General features: G+C 39.3%; 1 protein-coding gene across 3 annotated transcripts in view; it reads right to left on the minus strand.

Annotated features, from left to right (window-relative positions):
- The window catches only part of slc38a11 (solute carrier family 38 member 11), an 85,800-nt gene that overhangs the window by 40,652 nt on the left and 30,625 nt on the right, over window positions 1-14,523 (minus strand). For all 3 annotated transcript variants that reach the window (XM_043694501.2, XM_087989103.1, XM_087989102.1), the window contains exon 7: window positions 12,118-12,197. In XM_043694501.2, the coding sequence (XP_043550436.2) occupies window positions 12,118-12,197 (80 nt within the window). The remainder of the gene's footprint in view (window positions 1-12,117; window positions 12,198-14,523) is intronic.

Consider the following 14,523-nt stretch of genomic DNA (forward strand, 5'->3'; position numbering starts at 1 on the left):
CTGCTTTGTTTCAATTTATCTGATTTCTGGCAGCCTGGATAATGATAATAATAGCTCTGATAATTTCTGACATCTCTGACAGTTAACTGTGTAGGTTAACTATGTATTTGCTCTTATGATAACGTGACAAAGATTTTCAGAAACTCATGCAACAACATCTTACATTTTTATGATGCTTCTAAGTTACAGAAAGCACTGTGCAGGCCACTAACAGGAGGAATGGAATGTTGAATCAGGAGAGGAACATTAGGAAGAAAGGTAGAGGACTTGGATGAAAAGCACATTTGGAGAATGTTATTAAAATAGTAGGTCAAAATAGTAAAACAAAACTGTGTAGACTGGAGATCTTTGAGGAGAAAGTGAGGTCTGCAGATGCTGGAGATCAGAGCTGGAAATGTGTTGCTGGAAAAGCGCAGCAGGTCAGGCAGCATCCAGGGAACAGGAGAATCGACGTTTCGGGTATAAGCCCTTCCTGAAGAAGGGCTTATGCCCGAAACGTCGATTCTCCTGTTCCCTGGATGCTGCCTGACCTGCTGCGCTTTTCCAGCAACACATTCCTAGATTGGAGATCTGAAACATAAATCACAGTTGGTGGAAATACTCTGCAGGTCTGGCAGTATCTGTGACAAGGAAACAGAGTTAATGTTTCAAGTCCAGTGACTCTTCATCAGAACATCAGTTCTGGAACCTCAAAGTCCTGTGTTAGTTGTTTAATTGTCCACCTTTAGACCATAAGGTACAGGACCAGAATTAGGCTAATGGCCCATTAAATCTGCTCTACCATTCAAACCTGGATGATTTGTTTTTCAACCCCATTCCCCTGCCTTCTCCCCATTACCTTTGATCCCCTAACCAATCAAGAACCTATCTACCTCAGTCTTAAACACACTCAATGACTTGGCCTTCACAGCCTTCTGTAACAATCAATTCCACAGATTATCCACCCTCTGGCTGAAGAAATTCCTTCTCAACTCATTTCTAAAGGGCTGTCCTTTCACTCTGAGGCTGTATCTTCATGACTTGTCTCTCCTTCTAGAGGAAACTTCTTCTCCACATTCATTCTATCCAGACCTCTCAGTGTTTCTAAGTTTCAATTAGTTACCCTCTTCATCCTTCTAAACTCCATTGAGTATGGACCCAGAGTCCTCAATCACCCCTCATGTGACAAGCCCTTCATTCCTGTAAACCTCCTTGGACTCCTTCCAATGCCAGCACATCATTTCTTAGGTAGGGAGCCCAAAACTGCTCACAATATTCCAAATGCAGTCTGACCAGAGCCATATACAACCTCTGCAGTACATCTTTGCTCTTGTATTCCAGCCCTGCTGAAATGGAATCACACCTAGGTAAGAGCAGATAAGAAACCAGATTTTCTTCCTAAATGGCGAGTGAACCAGAGATATTTTTATAACAATTGATATGGCTACCATTAACCTTCCTTTTAATTCTAGAATTTTTAAAAAACTTCAAACACAGATTTCATCATCTGGCATGATTTTTTCGAACCAATGTTCCCAGAATGTGAGTTTGGGGTTCAAGATTACTAGTCTGGTGAAATTTTCACCAAGCCGTGGAATTGAAAGGATGGTGGTTCAATAAAAACCTGGGTGAATTTACTGGCTGCTGTTTATATATTAAAAGGAGCCAAGTGTCCAGTCTCTGCTTTACCACCCAGTGTCCCCTCCACCTCGACCTGTCCACCATATTACAGGTATGAGAGTAAGACATCAAGCTCTTGCACACTTAAGAATTTATGTTACCCCTGCAGTGATTTTACAGTCTGTGGAGGCAGACAAGCAATCCAGCAGTTTTGAGGTGGAACTCCCTACAGCAACCCACCTTATCCCTCCTTCATAACCCCAATGCCCACTGCTCTCACTATGATTCTTCCAGCCTTGCCCAAAATCCCCAGGAATCCCCAGCAGAAATCTGGGAGATGATATCTTCATTGGGACTTATTGGAGTATGAGCAGCAGTAAACACTGTCTGATTTGTGTATCTGTCTGGCTGTATGTACCTAATAGAATCATAGAGGTCTGAGGCTTGGAAACAAGCTCTTTCATCCAACCTGCCCATGCTGCCCAGTTTTCACAATTAAACTAGTCCCATTTGCCTGTGTTTGCTCCATATCCCTCCCTACCTATCCCATCCATGTACCTGTCTAAATGTTTCTTAAATTACAAAATAGTACTCACTTCCACCACTACCTCTGGCAGCCTGTTCCAGACATTCTACTGTATGAAAAAATTGCCCCTCTGGACACTTTTGATCTCTCCCCTCTTATCTTAAACCTATGCCCTCTAGTTTTAGACATGATTTTATAAACTTCTACAAGTTTAACCCTCAATCTCCTATACTCCAGGGAAAAAATGTCCCAGCCTGTCCAATCTCTCTTTATAATTCAAATCTTTCTGTCCAGGTAGCATCCTGGTAAACCTTTTCTGTGCGCTTTCTAGTTTAATAATGTCCTTTTTTACAGTAGAGCATCCAGAACTGCATGCAGTACTCCAAATGTGACCTCATCAACAACTTGTATAGTTGCAACAAGACATACCACCTTCTACATTCAAAGGTGTGACAGATGAAAGCATGCCAAAAGCCTTCTTCCCCACCCTATGATCTATAAATCTGTACCCCTAGATCTCTTTGTTGTCTAATGATGGCCCTACCATTGACTGTGTAAGTCCTGCCCTGATTTGACCCACCAAAATGCAATACCTTGCATTTATCTAAATTAAACTTCACCTGCCAGAGTTGGAGGAAGTATGCGCTGGGGTTTTAGAGAGCCAGAGGTGATTAGAAATAGAAAAATGCCAGGCCTTAAAAGTAATTTAAGAGCACAAATACAAATGTTTAATTCTTCAGAAATATTAAGGCACTGGGGCAAGTGTGACAGAATATAGGCAGAGTTTTGGAAGAGCTGAAATATATGAGATGACCAGAAATGAATTGGAATAGCTAAATCTGGAAACAAGGAACATGGGTAAGCACTTCAGTTACAGGGAGCAGGGGCAGCTAAGGCAATGGGTTGGTGGTATTATTGCTAGATTATTATTCCAGAAACATAGCTAATGTTCTGATGACCTGGGTTCAAATCCCACCATGGTAGATGGTAGAATTTAGATTAGATTACATTAGATTACATTACAGTGTGGAAACAGGCTTTCGGTCCAACAAGTCCACACCGACCCGCCGAAGCATAACCCACCCATACCCCTACATTTACCCCTTACCTATCACTACGGACAATTTAGCATGACCAATTCACCTGACCTGCACATCTTTGGACTGTGGGAGGAAAGCGGAGCACCCAGAGGAAACCCCCGCAGACACGGGGAGAACATGCAAACTCCACACAGTCAGTCGCCTGAGGCGGGAATTGAATCCGGGTCTCTAGTGCTGTGAGGCAGCAGTGCTAACCACTGTGCCACCATGCCGCCCATTATTGAATTCAGTAAAAAAATGTCTGGAATTAAGAATCTACGAATGACCACAAAACTATTGCTGATTGTCAGGAAAACCCATCTGGCTCACTAAAGATGGAAATCTACCATCCAAACCTGTCTGGCCTACATGTGACTCCAGACCCACAGCAATGGGATAACTTTCAACTATGAAATGCCCTCACTAGCCATTCAATTCAAGGGCACTAGGGACAGGCAATAAATGCTGGCCAACCAGCAATGCCCACAAGTGAATGAAAAAAAAGTAGAAATATTAGATATGAGTCAAAATCTTAACTTGAAGTCAAACAGAACATCAAGGCAGAGTCTGGTTCGCCAAGTTGAAAGCTGTAACTGAAAGCAAGGGTAGAGAATGAACAGTAGGAGCTGAAAATGATAGTTTCTGCTTTTCCAATGTTAGCATGAGAAAAGTTTAGATTATCCAAGATTAAATGCTGGACAAGCTGCTTGGAATGAAGGGGGAGTGGTAATCCACATGCATTTATAGAGACATAGAGATATGCAGCACTAAAACAGACCATTCAGTCCAACTCATCCACTCTGACTAGACATCCCACTCCGAGCTACTCCCATTGCCAGCACCTGACCCGCATCCCTCCAAACCTCTCCCACTCATACACCCACCCAGATGCCCTTCAAGTGCCACAATTGAACCTGCCTCCATAACTTCTCTCGGCAGCCTGTTCCATACATGCCCCACCCTCTGTGTGAAAAAGTTATCCCTCAGGTCCTTTTTAAATCTTTCCCCTCTAGTTTTGGAATCTCCCCCCGAGGAAAATGACGTTGGCTATTTACCCTGTCCATGCCCCTCATGATTTTCAAACCTCTATAAGGTCACCCCTCAGCCTCTGACATTCCAGGTAAAATAGCCCTAGCCTATTCAGCTTCTCCCTTTAGCCCAAACTCTCCATTCCTGACACAGAGTGTTTTGTGCATAGCTACAACATCCAAAAGACACCTGGATAAGTACATGAACAAGAAATGTTCTGAGGGACATGGGCCAAGCGCAGGAAAGTGGGATCAGCTCAGCTGGGATTATGCTCGGCATAGACTGGTTAGACTGAAGGTTCTGTTTCCACACTGCATGACTCTATGACTCCATACATCTTTGTTCTCAAGTTGAACAACATCTTTCTTATAGAAGGGTGACCAGAATTATATGGAGTATTCTAAAAGTGGCCTCACCAATGTTACCTGCACAGCCACAACATGACAGCAATGTTCTGATCAATGAAGGCAAGCCTTCTTCACCACTCTGTCTATCTACGACTCCACTTTCAAGGAATTATGCACCTGCACCTAGGTCTCTTTGTTCAGCAACACTACCCAGGGCCCCACCATTACGTGTATAAGTCCTGCCCTGGTTTGCCTTATCAAAATTCAATACCTCACATTTATCTAAATTAAATTCCATCTGCCTCTCCTCAGCCCATTGGCCCATCTGATTAAGGTTCTGTTGTACTCTTGGTTAATCTTCTTCACTGTCCATATTTTGCTGTTAGCTGCAAACTTTCTAACCATACCTCTTATATTCCCATCCAAATCATATATGTATGACAAAAAGCAGTGGATCCAGAACTGATTCTTATGGCACACCACTTGTCATAGGCCTCCAGTCTGAAAAGCAACCCTCTGTCTCCTACCTTCAAGCCAATTTTGTATCCAATTGGCTAGCACCCCCAGATCCCATGTAATCTAACCTTACTAATCATTCTACTGAGCGGAACCTTGTCAAACGCTTTGCTGAAGTCCATGTCGACAAAGTTTACTGCTCTGCCTTCATCATTCTTTGTCACCTCTTCAAAACAACTCAATTAAATTAGTGACACATGATTTCTCACACACAAAGCCATGATGACTATCCCCAATTAGTCCTTGCCTTTCCAAACACTTGTAAAACCTGTCCTTCAGAATTCTCTCCCAACAGCTTACCCACTGCTGACATAAGGCTCACCGCTCTATAGTTCCCTGGCTTTTCCTTACAGCCTTTCTTAAACCATGGCACCACATTAGCCAATCACCAATCTTCCAGTACCTCCCCTGTGGCTGTCAATGATACAAATATCTGAGCAAGGGACCCATCAATCTTTCCCTAGCTTCCCACAAGTTTTGAGAAACATCTGATCAGGTCCCAGGGATTTATCTATCTTTATATGTTTTAAAACATCCAGCACCTCCTCTTCTGTAATATAAACTCTTTTCAAAACATCACTATTTATTTCCACAAGTACCCTAGTTTCCACATTCATCAGAGCCATGATGTAACTTTGGTTTATACCAAACCCATTCAGGCATTGATTTGGGAGCGGAAAGAGACAAAAGGTAGGTTAATCTAAGACATGCGAACCACGATGAATTGTAGGGCAATGAACTGTACACACAATATTATGTGCAGAAGTGGTGTTTTGGCCGTAAACATGTAGCTAAACTGTTTATGTTTAGCTAAAGGAAGTCATGATTCATTTGAAGGGAAGCTGAGGAAGTTAATTAGTACATTCAAAATATATGTAAGTTTACATGACATCTGGAAATTACATACAGAAATATAACAGTAAGAGAAACGAGGGAACCAATACGGTTAGGTTTGCAGGTCTATCTTCCTTTGGATATAAATTTCTGTTTCTGGATAAGTAGGTATGGTCGCACCACAAGTGGAGATTTATATAGTTGACCAGTGGAGAAAAAGTGATGAGAATGACAGTAGAATGAACTGTGGTACATGACATGATAGGATATACTACAGATACAACTTTTTGAAAGTAAGATGTTTTGAGATGATTGCAAATACTGAAATGATTGCAAGTTGTAATCCATGTTGCTTTTGGCCATATTTTAAATTTTGGTGCCAAGAATGTCAATATTTATTTTGGAGTTTATTAATAATATAAACATTTTTCCATGTGTCATATTTCAGTTTGCTATGAACTTTAAGTCATTACCTTTGAAAATCTGACAAAAGACTATTAAAATGCTGAAGGTAACTCATGTGACTATTAAGATTTTGACAACCTTGAATCTAAGTAAATACCCCATTAAATATGGATATTCACTGCTTTCTGGTGAATTCACACCCATTGGTTTAAGGATGCATGAGCAACAAATGAGCTTTACGTTTCCCTCTGTTTCACCTTGGATGACGGGGGACACTGAATCTTAATGTGCATAAGACAAATTGGAATCCATCCTATTATCCTTCAATATATTATGAAGGCTTGTACATCAGAACTAGACTGGGTAAATTGCAAATGTCAACAAAGGCTGATTGGAATCAATAGGCATATCACCCTTTGTCTGGGAAAGAAGTGATGATGGAACTATTTTCCCTGTCTTCTCCTAAAATCAGCAATAACCTGCTTGTGGACAGAAAGAATTCCACCAAAAGCCATTAAACTAGCTACAAGTCCTCTGAGGAGTAAAAGGTCTATTTCTGTCTTGGCTGCAATTATTGCAGCTCCAAGTGCGATGATAAAGAGTTGGTCCACCAGACTAGTATATCAGTGCAGCAGCCTGTCAGTTGGCATGGTGCCCTCAATCTGCACTAGCTGGCACGAATGTAGGACTGGAAAATTATGGAATAGTGAGAACTGGTGGAAAATTTATTGCATTCAAAGTAACCCTTAATTGCAGTATTAAGTAGTGGATATGAAAATAAAGGAAGAACATTGTGCTAACAAATTTCACATGGGAGGAAACCTTCAATAACAAAAAAGCTGCCGGCTGACTTAGCTCATACTTTAGTCTAAGTTTTTCATCCCTTTAAAATGACAACCTTGACAGGCATAAGAAGCAAAAAGCAGTTATACTAATAATCAGTTTGTGTTGTAATCACTCACACACCAAAACTTTACTCTTTGACAAACCCCTGGTGTGATAGTTAATTTTTATATAATTAAAAAAAAGCTAATGGTCCTTGCGGAATAAGTGGTACTACTTTCAAAAAGAGAGCATGTGGAGAACATTTTAGTTAATGAACTACATGATGATTTAAATCACAATGAAATTAATACAAAGTTCTTCTGGCTCTCTGCACTTACCAACTAAAGAATGGTTGCCAAACTGCACCACTTTCAATAATGCTTACCTTCACTCACCAATTGTGGGTTAGACTTTTCTGCTAATGGAATAAGGTTCTTGCAATCACAGCTAACAGCCTTCAATCATTGAAAAAAGCTTTGTTATTTAATTTGCTGAATTAACTAATGGAAACAAATGAAATTATGAGGTAGCAGATTTTACATCAGTAATAAAATTGCTGCTTTATAACAAAACAGAATTCAGTTCTACTTGTTCAATCAGGTAAAAAAATCAAAAATATTTGAAGTGTTATTTTAGCTGTATGCATCATCTGAAATCATTCAATGATCAGCAAAATGTCATTTATCTGTTGCATCTTTAATTCCAAAAACAAAAGTTTTGTCTCCTTGTAAAATAGACAGAACTGCTATGACCAAAAATATGATGCTATGATCCTGTAGAGACTCATAACCTTTTTAAAACATATGATTTTTCCAGTTACCAACTCAAAAGATCCCATAAGATGATACTATGTTTTAACAAATGTGCACCAATCAATGTAGACTAAACATTGAAATGAAAACAGAAAATGCTGGAGAAATTCAGCTGGCCTGGCAGTATCTGTGGAGAGAGAAACTAAGTAAATGCTTCGAGTCCAAAGACTCTTCTTCAGAACTCAATTGTAGAACTTTGCTTTTAAAAACTAAACATTATTTAACAGGCAACCAATACAGAAAACTACAAGAAAGACATAAATACAAAGTATTTCAGATACTGGTAATCTGAAATACAAACAGAAGGTGATTGAGAAACTGAAGAGCGACTGTGGAGAGAAAAACAAAGTTAAAGTTTTGAGTCCAATATGACTCTTCAGATAAGAGTTATATTGGACTCAAAATACTAATTCTGTTCTTCTCTAGACAGAACTTGCCAGGCCTGTTGAATGTTCCCCCTTTACATATCCAAAATCCCCACAACACATCAATCAAATGTCTGGTACTCTCAAAAAAACTTAAGCTTCTTCTGGCTTAAGCAGGATTTTCTTCTCTGTCTGCACTACTAGAGAGAAACTTCCATTGTCCTTTTACTATTTTACTAGACTAATACATGGAATCAGTAGGTGGTCTTATGCAGAAAGTTTGAACAAGCTAGCTTTGTATTCAATTGAGTTTAGAAGAGTAAGAGCTGACTTAATTGGAGCAAATGAAGTCCTGACAGGTCTGCACAGAGTGGATGTGGAAAGTGTTTCTGCTTGTGGGAGAGTCTAGAACTAAAAGTTACATTTAAAAATGACTAATCATCCAAATATGATAGAGATAAGAATCTTTATTCTCATAAAAGGTCATGAGTCATTGGAGTTCTTTTGTTCAAAAAGTGGTAGAAGCAGGGTCCTTGAATTTTGTTTAAACCAGAGTTAGAAAGATTCTTGATAAGTATGGGAGTGAAAGGTTATTGGGGATAAGTGAGAATGAGGAGCAATCAGACCAGCCTTGATCTTACTGAGTCACAGAGCAGGCTTGAAGAAATGAGTTTAGATCAGAGTGGTGCTGGAAAAGCACAGCAGGTCATGCAGCATCCGAGGAGCAGGAAAAATCGACGTTTCGGGCAAAAGCCCTTCATCAGGAATGAGTGTGTTACTCTAGCTCCTAATTCATATGCTCATAGATTAAATCCTCTTCAATCCTCTAAGCATAATGTAATGGATTTCCAATAGCAAAGTATCCTCTGGAATTTGTATAGTTTCTACTCTCCAAAATCCTTTCTTCAAAAGTGGTCTTATTCTCACCAGCACTCCACTTAGTGACTAACCAAAAAGCAGTCCTTTTTCTTGTGCCTGATGTGGCTGCACTTACTTTTCATTTCTCATTCAATTTCTCATATGACTATACCTGACACTCTATGGGTCTATGAGTCATAACAGTTTCTTCTTTGTGTCAAGATTTCACATTTTGATGTGAGTTTGAGTATGTTCCAATTTATGTTGTTGTCTCTATAACAAGCAGGTCATATAGGTTTGTCTGCAGGCAGATTTAGGAGAAGGTTCTACCCCCTTTCCAAACCAGTTCATTTAATTTGAATTAAAGGAGACATTTGAAAACATAACCATCATATAAAGTTTAGTATTCATAACATAGAACTGTACAGCATAGAATGGGCCCTTCAGCCCACAATGTTGTGTAGAACATGATGCCAAATTAAACTAATCCCTTCTGCCTGCCCTTGGTCAATGTCCCTTGATTCCTTGTATAATCAGGCGTTTATCTAGAAGTCCCTTAACAGCCCCAAATGTATTTTCCTCCACCACCCCTGGCAGTGCATTCCCAGCTCGTATCACTCTCTGTGTAAAAAACTTGCCTCTCACATCTCCTTTGAACTTTGCCCCTCTCATCTTAAATGCATTTCCCCTTGTATTAGACATTTCAACGCTGGGTAGAAGAATCTGACCGTCAACCCTATCTACATATCACATAATTTTGTAGACGTCTATTAGCCTCCACTGCTTCTGAGAAAACAACCCAAGCTTTTCTAGCCTCTCCCCATGGCTCATACCCTCTGATCAAGGCAGCATCCTGGTAAAACTTCTGCACTGTCTTCAGAGCCTCCACATCCTGCTTGTAATGTAGTGACCAGAATTGAATGTAATACTCTAAATGTGGCCCAACCAAAGTTGTATAAAGCTGCAATATGACATGCTGACTCTTGTACTCAGTTCCCTGACCAATAAAGGCCAGCATTCCATATGCCTTCTTTACCACCATATCTACTTGCATGGCTATTTGTAGACAGCCATGGACTTGAATCCCAAGATCCCTCTGTACATCAATACTGTTCAGGGTCCTGCTATTAACTGTATACTTTTCCTTAACATTTGATCTCCCAAAGTGCAATACCTCACACTTATCCAAATTAAACTCCACCTGCTATTTTTCTGCCCATATCTGGAACTGATCCCATTGTATTCTTTGACAATCTTCTGCACTATCCATAGCTCCCCCAATTTTGTATCATCTGCAAACTTACTAACCCATCCATCTACATTTTCATCCGAGTCATTTATACATATCACAAACAGCAGAGGTCCCAGTACAGATCCCAGAGCAATACTTCTAGTAATGGAACTTCAGCCAGAAAAACATCCTTCCACTTTTACCCTCTGTCTTCCATGGGCAAGCCAGTTCTGCATCCTTGTAGCCAAGTCACTGTCAATCCCATACATCTTAATCTTCTGGAAGAGCCTACCATGACAGATATCTCCTCCTTAAATACAAAAACCATTATTGTAATGATTTTTCTACATTATGAAAATAAAAAAAGTCTTGATCAGTATTTATCCACCACCTAATAAGGTTAACTGGTTACTCCCCATCTTATTATATGTGCGGTCTTGCTGTGTATAAATTATTTATCAGATCTACAAACATTATAAAAGTGATTGTATGTTGAAAATACATAAATGACTATGAGGCAGCTAGTGCCATCTAAGGGTGTGAAATGCATTTTACAAGTGAAAATTTGTTTATTTATATTCTTAAATTATATTTAAATCTCAAAGGATTAGCCTCATAAAGCAGCAATGTGCAAGATTTGAATTAGATCTTGATTAATGAGTTATTCAAACACTGCCTCCCAAAGAGCACTTCAAGTTGAGACAGTAGAAATTAATGCGGACATTCCTTAAGCATCCACTCTGTTATGTTTAAATGACAGCTGGGATTACTGCAGGCGACTTCCACTGAGGATCTCTGCGGCCAATTTAATTGTCAGGACAACCGACCCATTTATAGATAAGAAGAGCTCATTAAAATGTTAAGATCAAGAAACTGGATTCCTGCAGAACAAAACCAGAAACAGACAAATAGCATACAGGCACAATTTAAGTCAGTATGGAAGTGCTGGTAAATGAAGACATAGTGAGAGACAATAATCCCCTTGATGTTGTATAGCATCAATCAGGTTCAAAGCAATCACTGGTCAGAGAAATAACACTAACAGGAAGTATGTAACTTTCTTGGTTATCTTCAATGCTAAAAAAATCATTTTAAAACAAGTCTTTCACAGGGAATCATTATTTTGTTATTTCTTTTACTGTTAACAAAATAATTCTACCCTGTTGATTGGATTTGTGAAATAGGCCATCTTCTGACACATTGGAAATTACAATATCCAGTTCAAACACTAAATGTATTAATTGTTAAAATGGGTCTCATGCTATTAAAGAAATAGCATCTGGCTGTAAAATGGTAAAGATTTAATCATAAGAATATAAGCAACATACTAAAATACTGGAGATCTTGAAGTCAAGAAGGACAGTCACATTGGACTTGAAATGTTTACCCTGTTTCCCTCTCCACAGATGCTACCAGACCTGCTGAGCTTCTCCAGCACTTTCTGTTTTTATTACTTGATCAAAAGAGACTGGCATCCAGTTACAGAAGATACTAACAATGCCAATTTGAGAGAATGTTTAGCGCAAATTTAAAATTTGCAACTGTTCAATATAAACAAAGCAGAAGTAGAATTCAATAAAATCAAGATTAAACCCAAACACACTTAAGTCTTCAACAATATATTTTTCACTGCTGTGTTGTCACATTTATTTAAGAAATCCATGAATCACTGTTAAAGTGAGAACACTTACATGTGTGGTCCAAATGTTGCAGTTTTGACTATAACTATTACCAATATGACAATAGTTAAAACAAGCGAGGAAAATGACACCTAAAAGGAAAATGAAAAAAAAAGAATTGTTTCTGTTTGTTCAAAATGTTATGTCAAACTAACAAGCTAATCTCCATTACACATCAGAGCAGAAGAAGTTTAACACCAGAAGAGAATTTTTAATCCAAGTGGCTCAGTGGTTAGCAATGCAGCCTCATGGTATGAGGGACCCAGATTCGATTCCAGCCTCTGGCGACTGTCTGTGTGGAGTCTGCATGTTCTCCCTGTGTCTGCATGGGTTTACTCTGGATGCTCCAGTTTCCTCACACAATCCAAAGATGTGAAGATTCAGTAAATTGGCCATGCTAAATTGCCCATGGTGTTCAGGGATGTGTAGGTTAGGGGTTAATGTAGAGTAATGGGGAATGGGTTTGAGTGGGATACTCTTTGGAGGGCTAAAGGGCCTGTTTCCACACTGTAGGAGTACTATGAGTTTAAAGGATCCCAAATTTACCTTGAGGGGCTAACTTGATCCAAACTGAAATCTGTGAATTGCAAAAAGATAAAAATAAGGCCAGGAGGAATCTCATTAACAAAACTGACCATGCTGGAAAGGTGGCATAGGTGGCAGGTGCTATATATGTGTCTGAAGTGGTTAATACTGAGGACTGCTGTAAGCATCACTTACTATGACGATGAAATAATGAACTGTGTGCAGTGTAGCCAAAGATCTTGGAAGAGTAAGGCCTAAAATCCAGGCCTTCTCATTGTTTCTATAACAATATCTATTGCTAACATGTAATAAAGTACTTGTTAAATACATGAGTCTCTTTTAGCTAGACTAATAAATGGCTTTCCTCTACCACACTGGACCAAGCATGTCCATTAATTGGTGGCAGCAAACCTGCCACATGGTAAGGTGCAGACACAGTTTAGCTGAACATACAGAAGCAGGGCATTTTACATAATACAAGAAAATATGTCAATTAGTTGGGCCACTTCGAGTTTTTTTTTGCATTTTTCAAGAGTTCAGTTGATACTTCAAAAGCATCTGGTCTAATGTTTTTCACATCCGCTGAACTTTCTGAAAACTGATGAATTTGAGTACTTCATGGATTTTTCTGTGGCTTAATTACAAACTGAAGTTAATTCAGGTTATTTGCATTAGTGCATTTCATGGCCTTGAGATCCAAAGCATTTTGAAATCTGAAATGCTGTGAATGCCGTTAGTTACCAAGTAAGGAAATGCAGCAACACATTTGCACAGAGTAAGGTTCCACCGATAGCTACTAGGTGAACAAACAAGCCGAATTTAAAAAGTACAGAGCTTATATAAAAAAGGGATAAGCGGGATGAAGAAATGTAGGAAAACATGTGAGGCTATCACAAAAGCAATCTGAGAAATACAATCATCATAATAACTTATAACGGTTTAATGTGACATATTGTCTTTTTAATAAAGTAATAAAGAGTAAAGGTGGTTCATAGGAACACTATTCAAAAGAAAACCTACATTAAGACACAAAGATATATCAGCACTGATGACTAAAAGCAGAATCAAAAATAAACATTTGAAGGGCTGTTTTGAAGGACCTGAGAGCGACAGAGGCTGAAAAGTTGTGAGGGAATACCAGACCTTAGGGGCTCAGCTCTGAAACAATTAATGATGCAATTAAAATCATCATCTGAGAGGAGTGCAGAAATCACAGTGGATAGTGGAGTTAAGAGAGGTATGAGGTGATGAATTGACTTGAAAAGGATGAAAAGAATATTGAAATCAAAATGATTTGACTGGCCACTTAGCAAGCTCAGGGATGATGGAATTTAATGTGAGTTAGACTATTAACAGCTGAAGCTTAGATGTGATATCAGTCCATATGGCAGCTTAGTTTATCTACTGGACAAAACCTGAAGCACAACTGGGGAACAGCATCCAATAAGGTGCCTTGTTGTACACTGACAATGATATAAGCAGCTGACACATTGTCCAACACTGAAATTAATCGTCATTCGTGTTTAATAACATCACAAGCAGATGAGATGCAAATCACATCTGGAGGGTCACTCAAAAACTGGGGCATTAAATTGCACCTGATGGTCTAGAGACCAACAGAAGCGTGGCAGCTAGTTGTCGCATTGATGCTAGATTAAGGGCATAGAAATATTGATTGACTTGATTTGATGATATGTTTGAGGATAAAGACAGGCAGCAATCATGAGGGCTTCTAGGACATTACAGAGAATGATCATGTTTTCTTTGGATGATACAAGGAGCTCAAATGGGCAGGGAGTATTTTGTTCAGTTAATCGAATGCCAAATAATCGATGCCGGATAACATAGTTTGCCATGCATCAGGACCTTGCAATCTTGTTCGGATTATCTGAA

Source organism: Chiloscyllium plagiosum, unplaced genomic scaffold (assembly GCF_037043375.1).
Source record: "Chiloscyllium plagiosum isolate Xiang-an unplaced genomic scaffold, Cpla_swu_hap1 HiC_scaffold_7, whole genome shotgun sequence".
NCBI lineage: Eukaryota > Metazoa > Chordata > Chondrichthyes > Orectolobiformes > Hemiscylliidae > Chiloscyllium > Chiloscyllium plagiosum.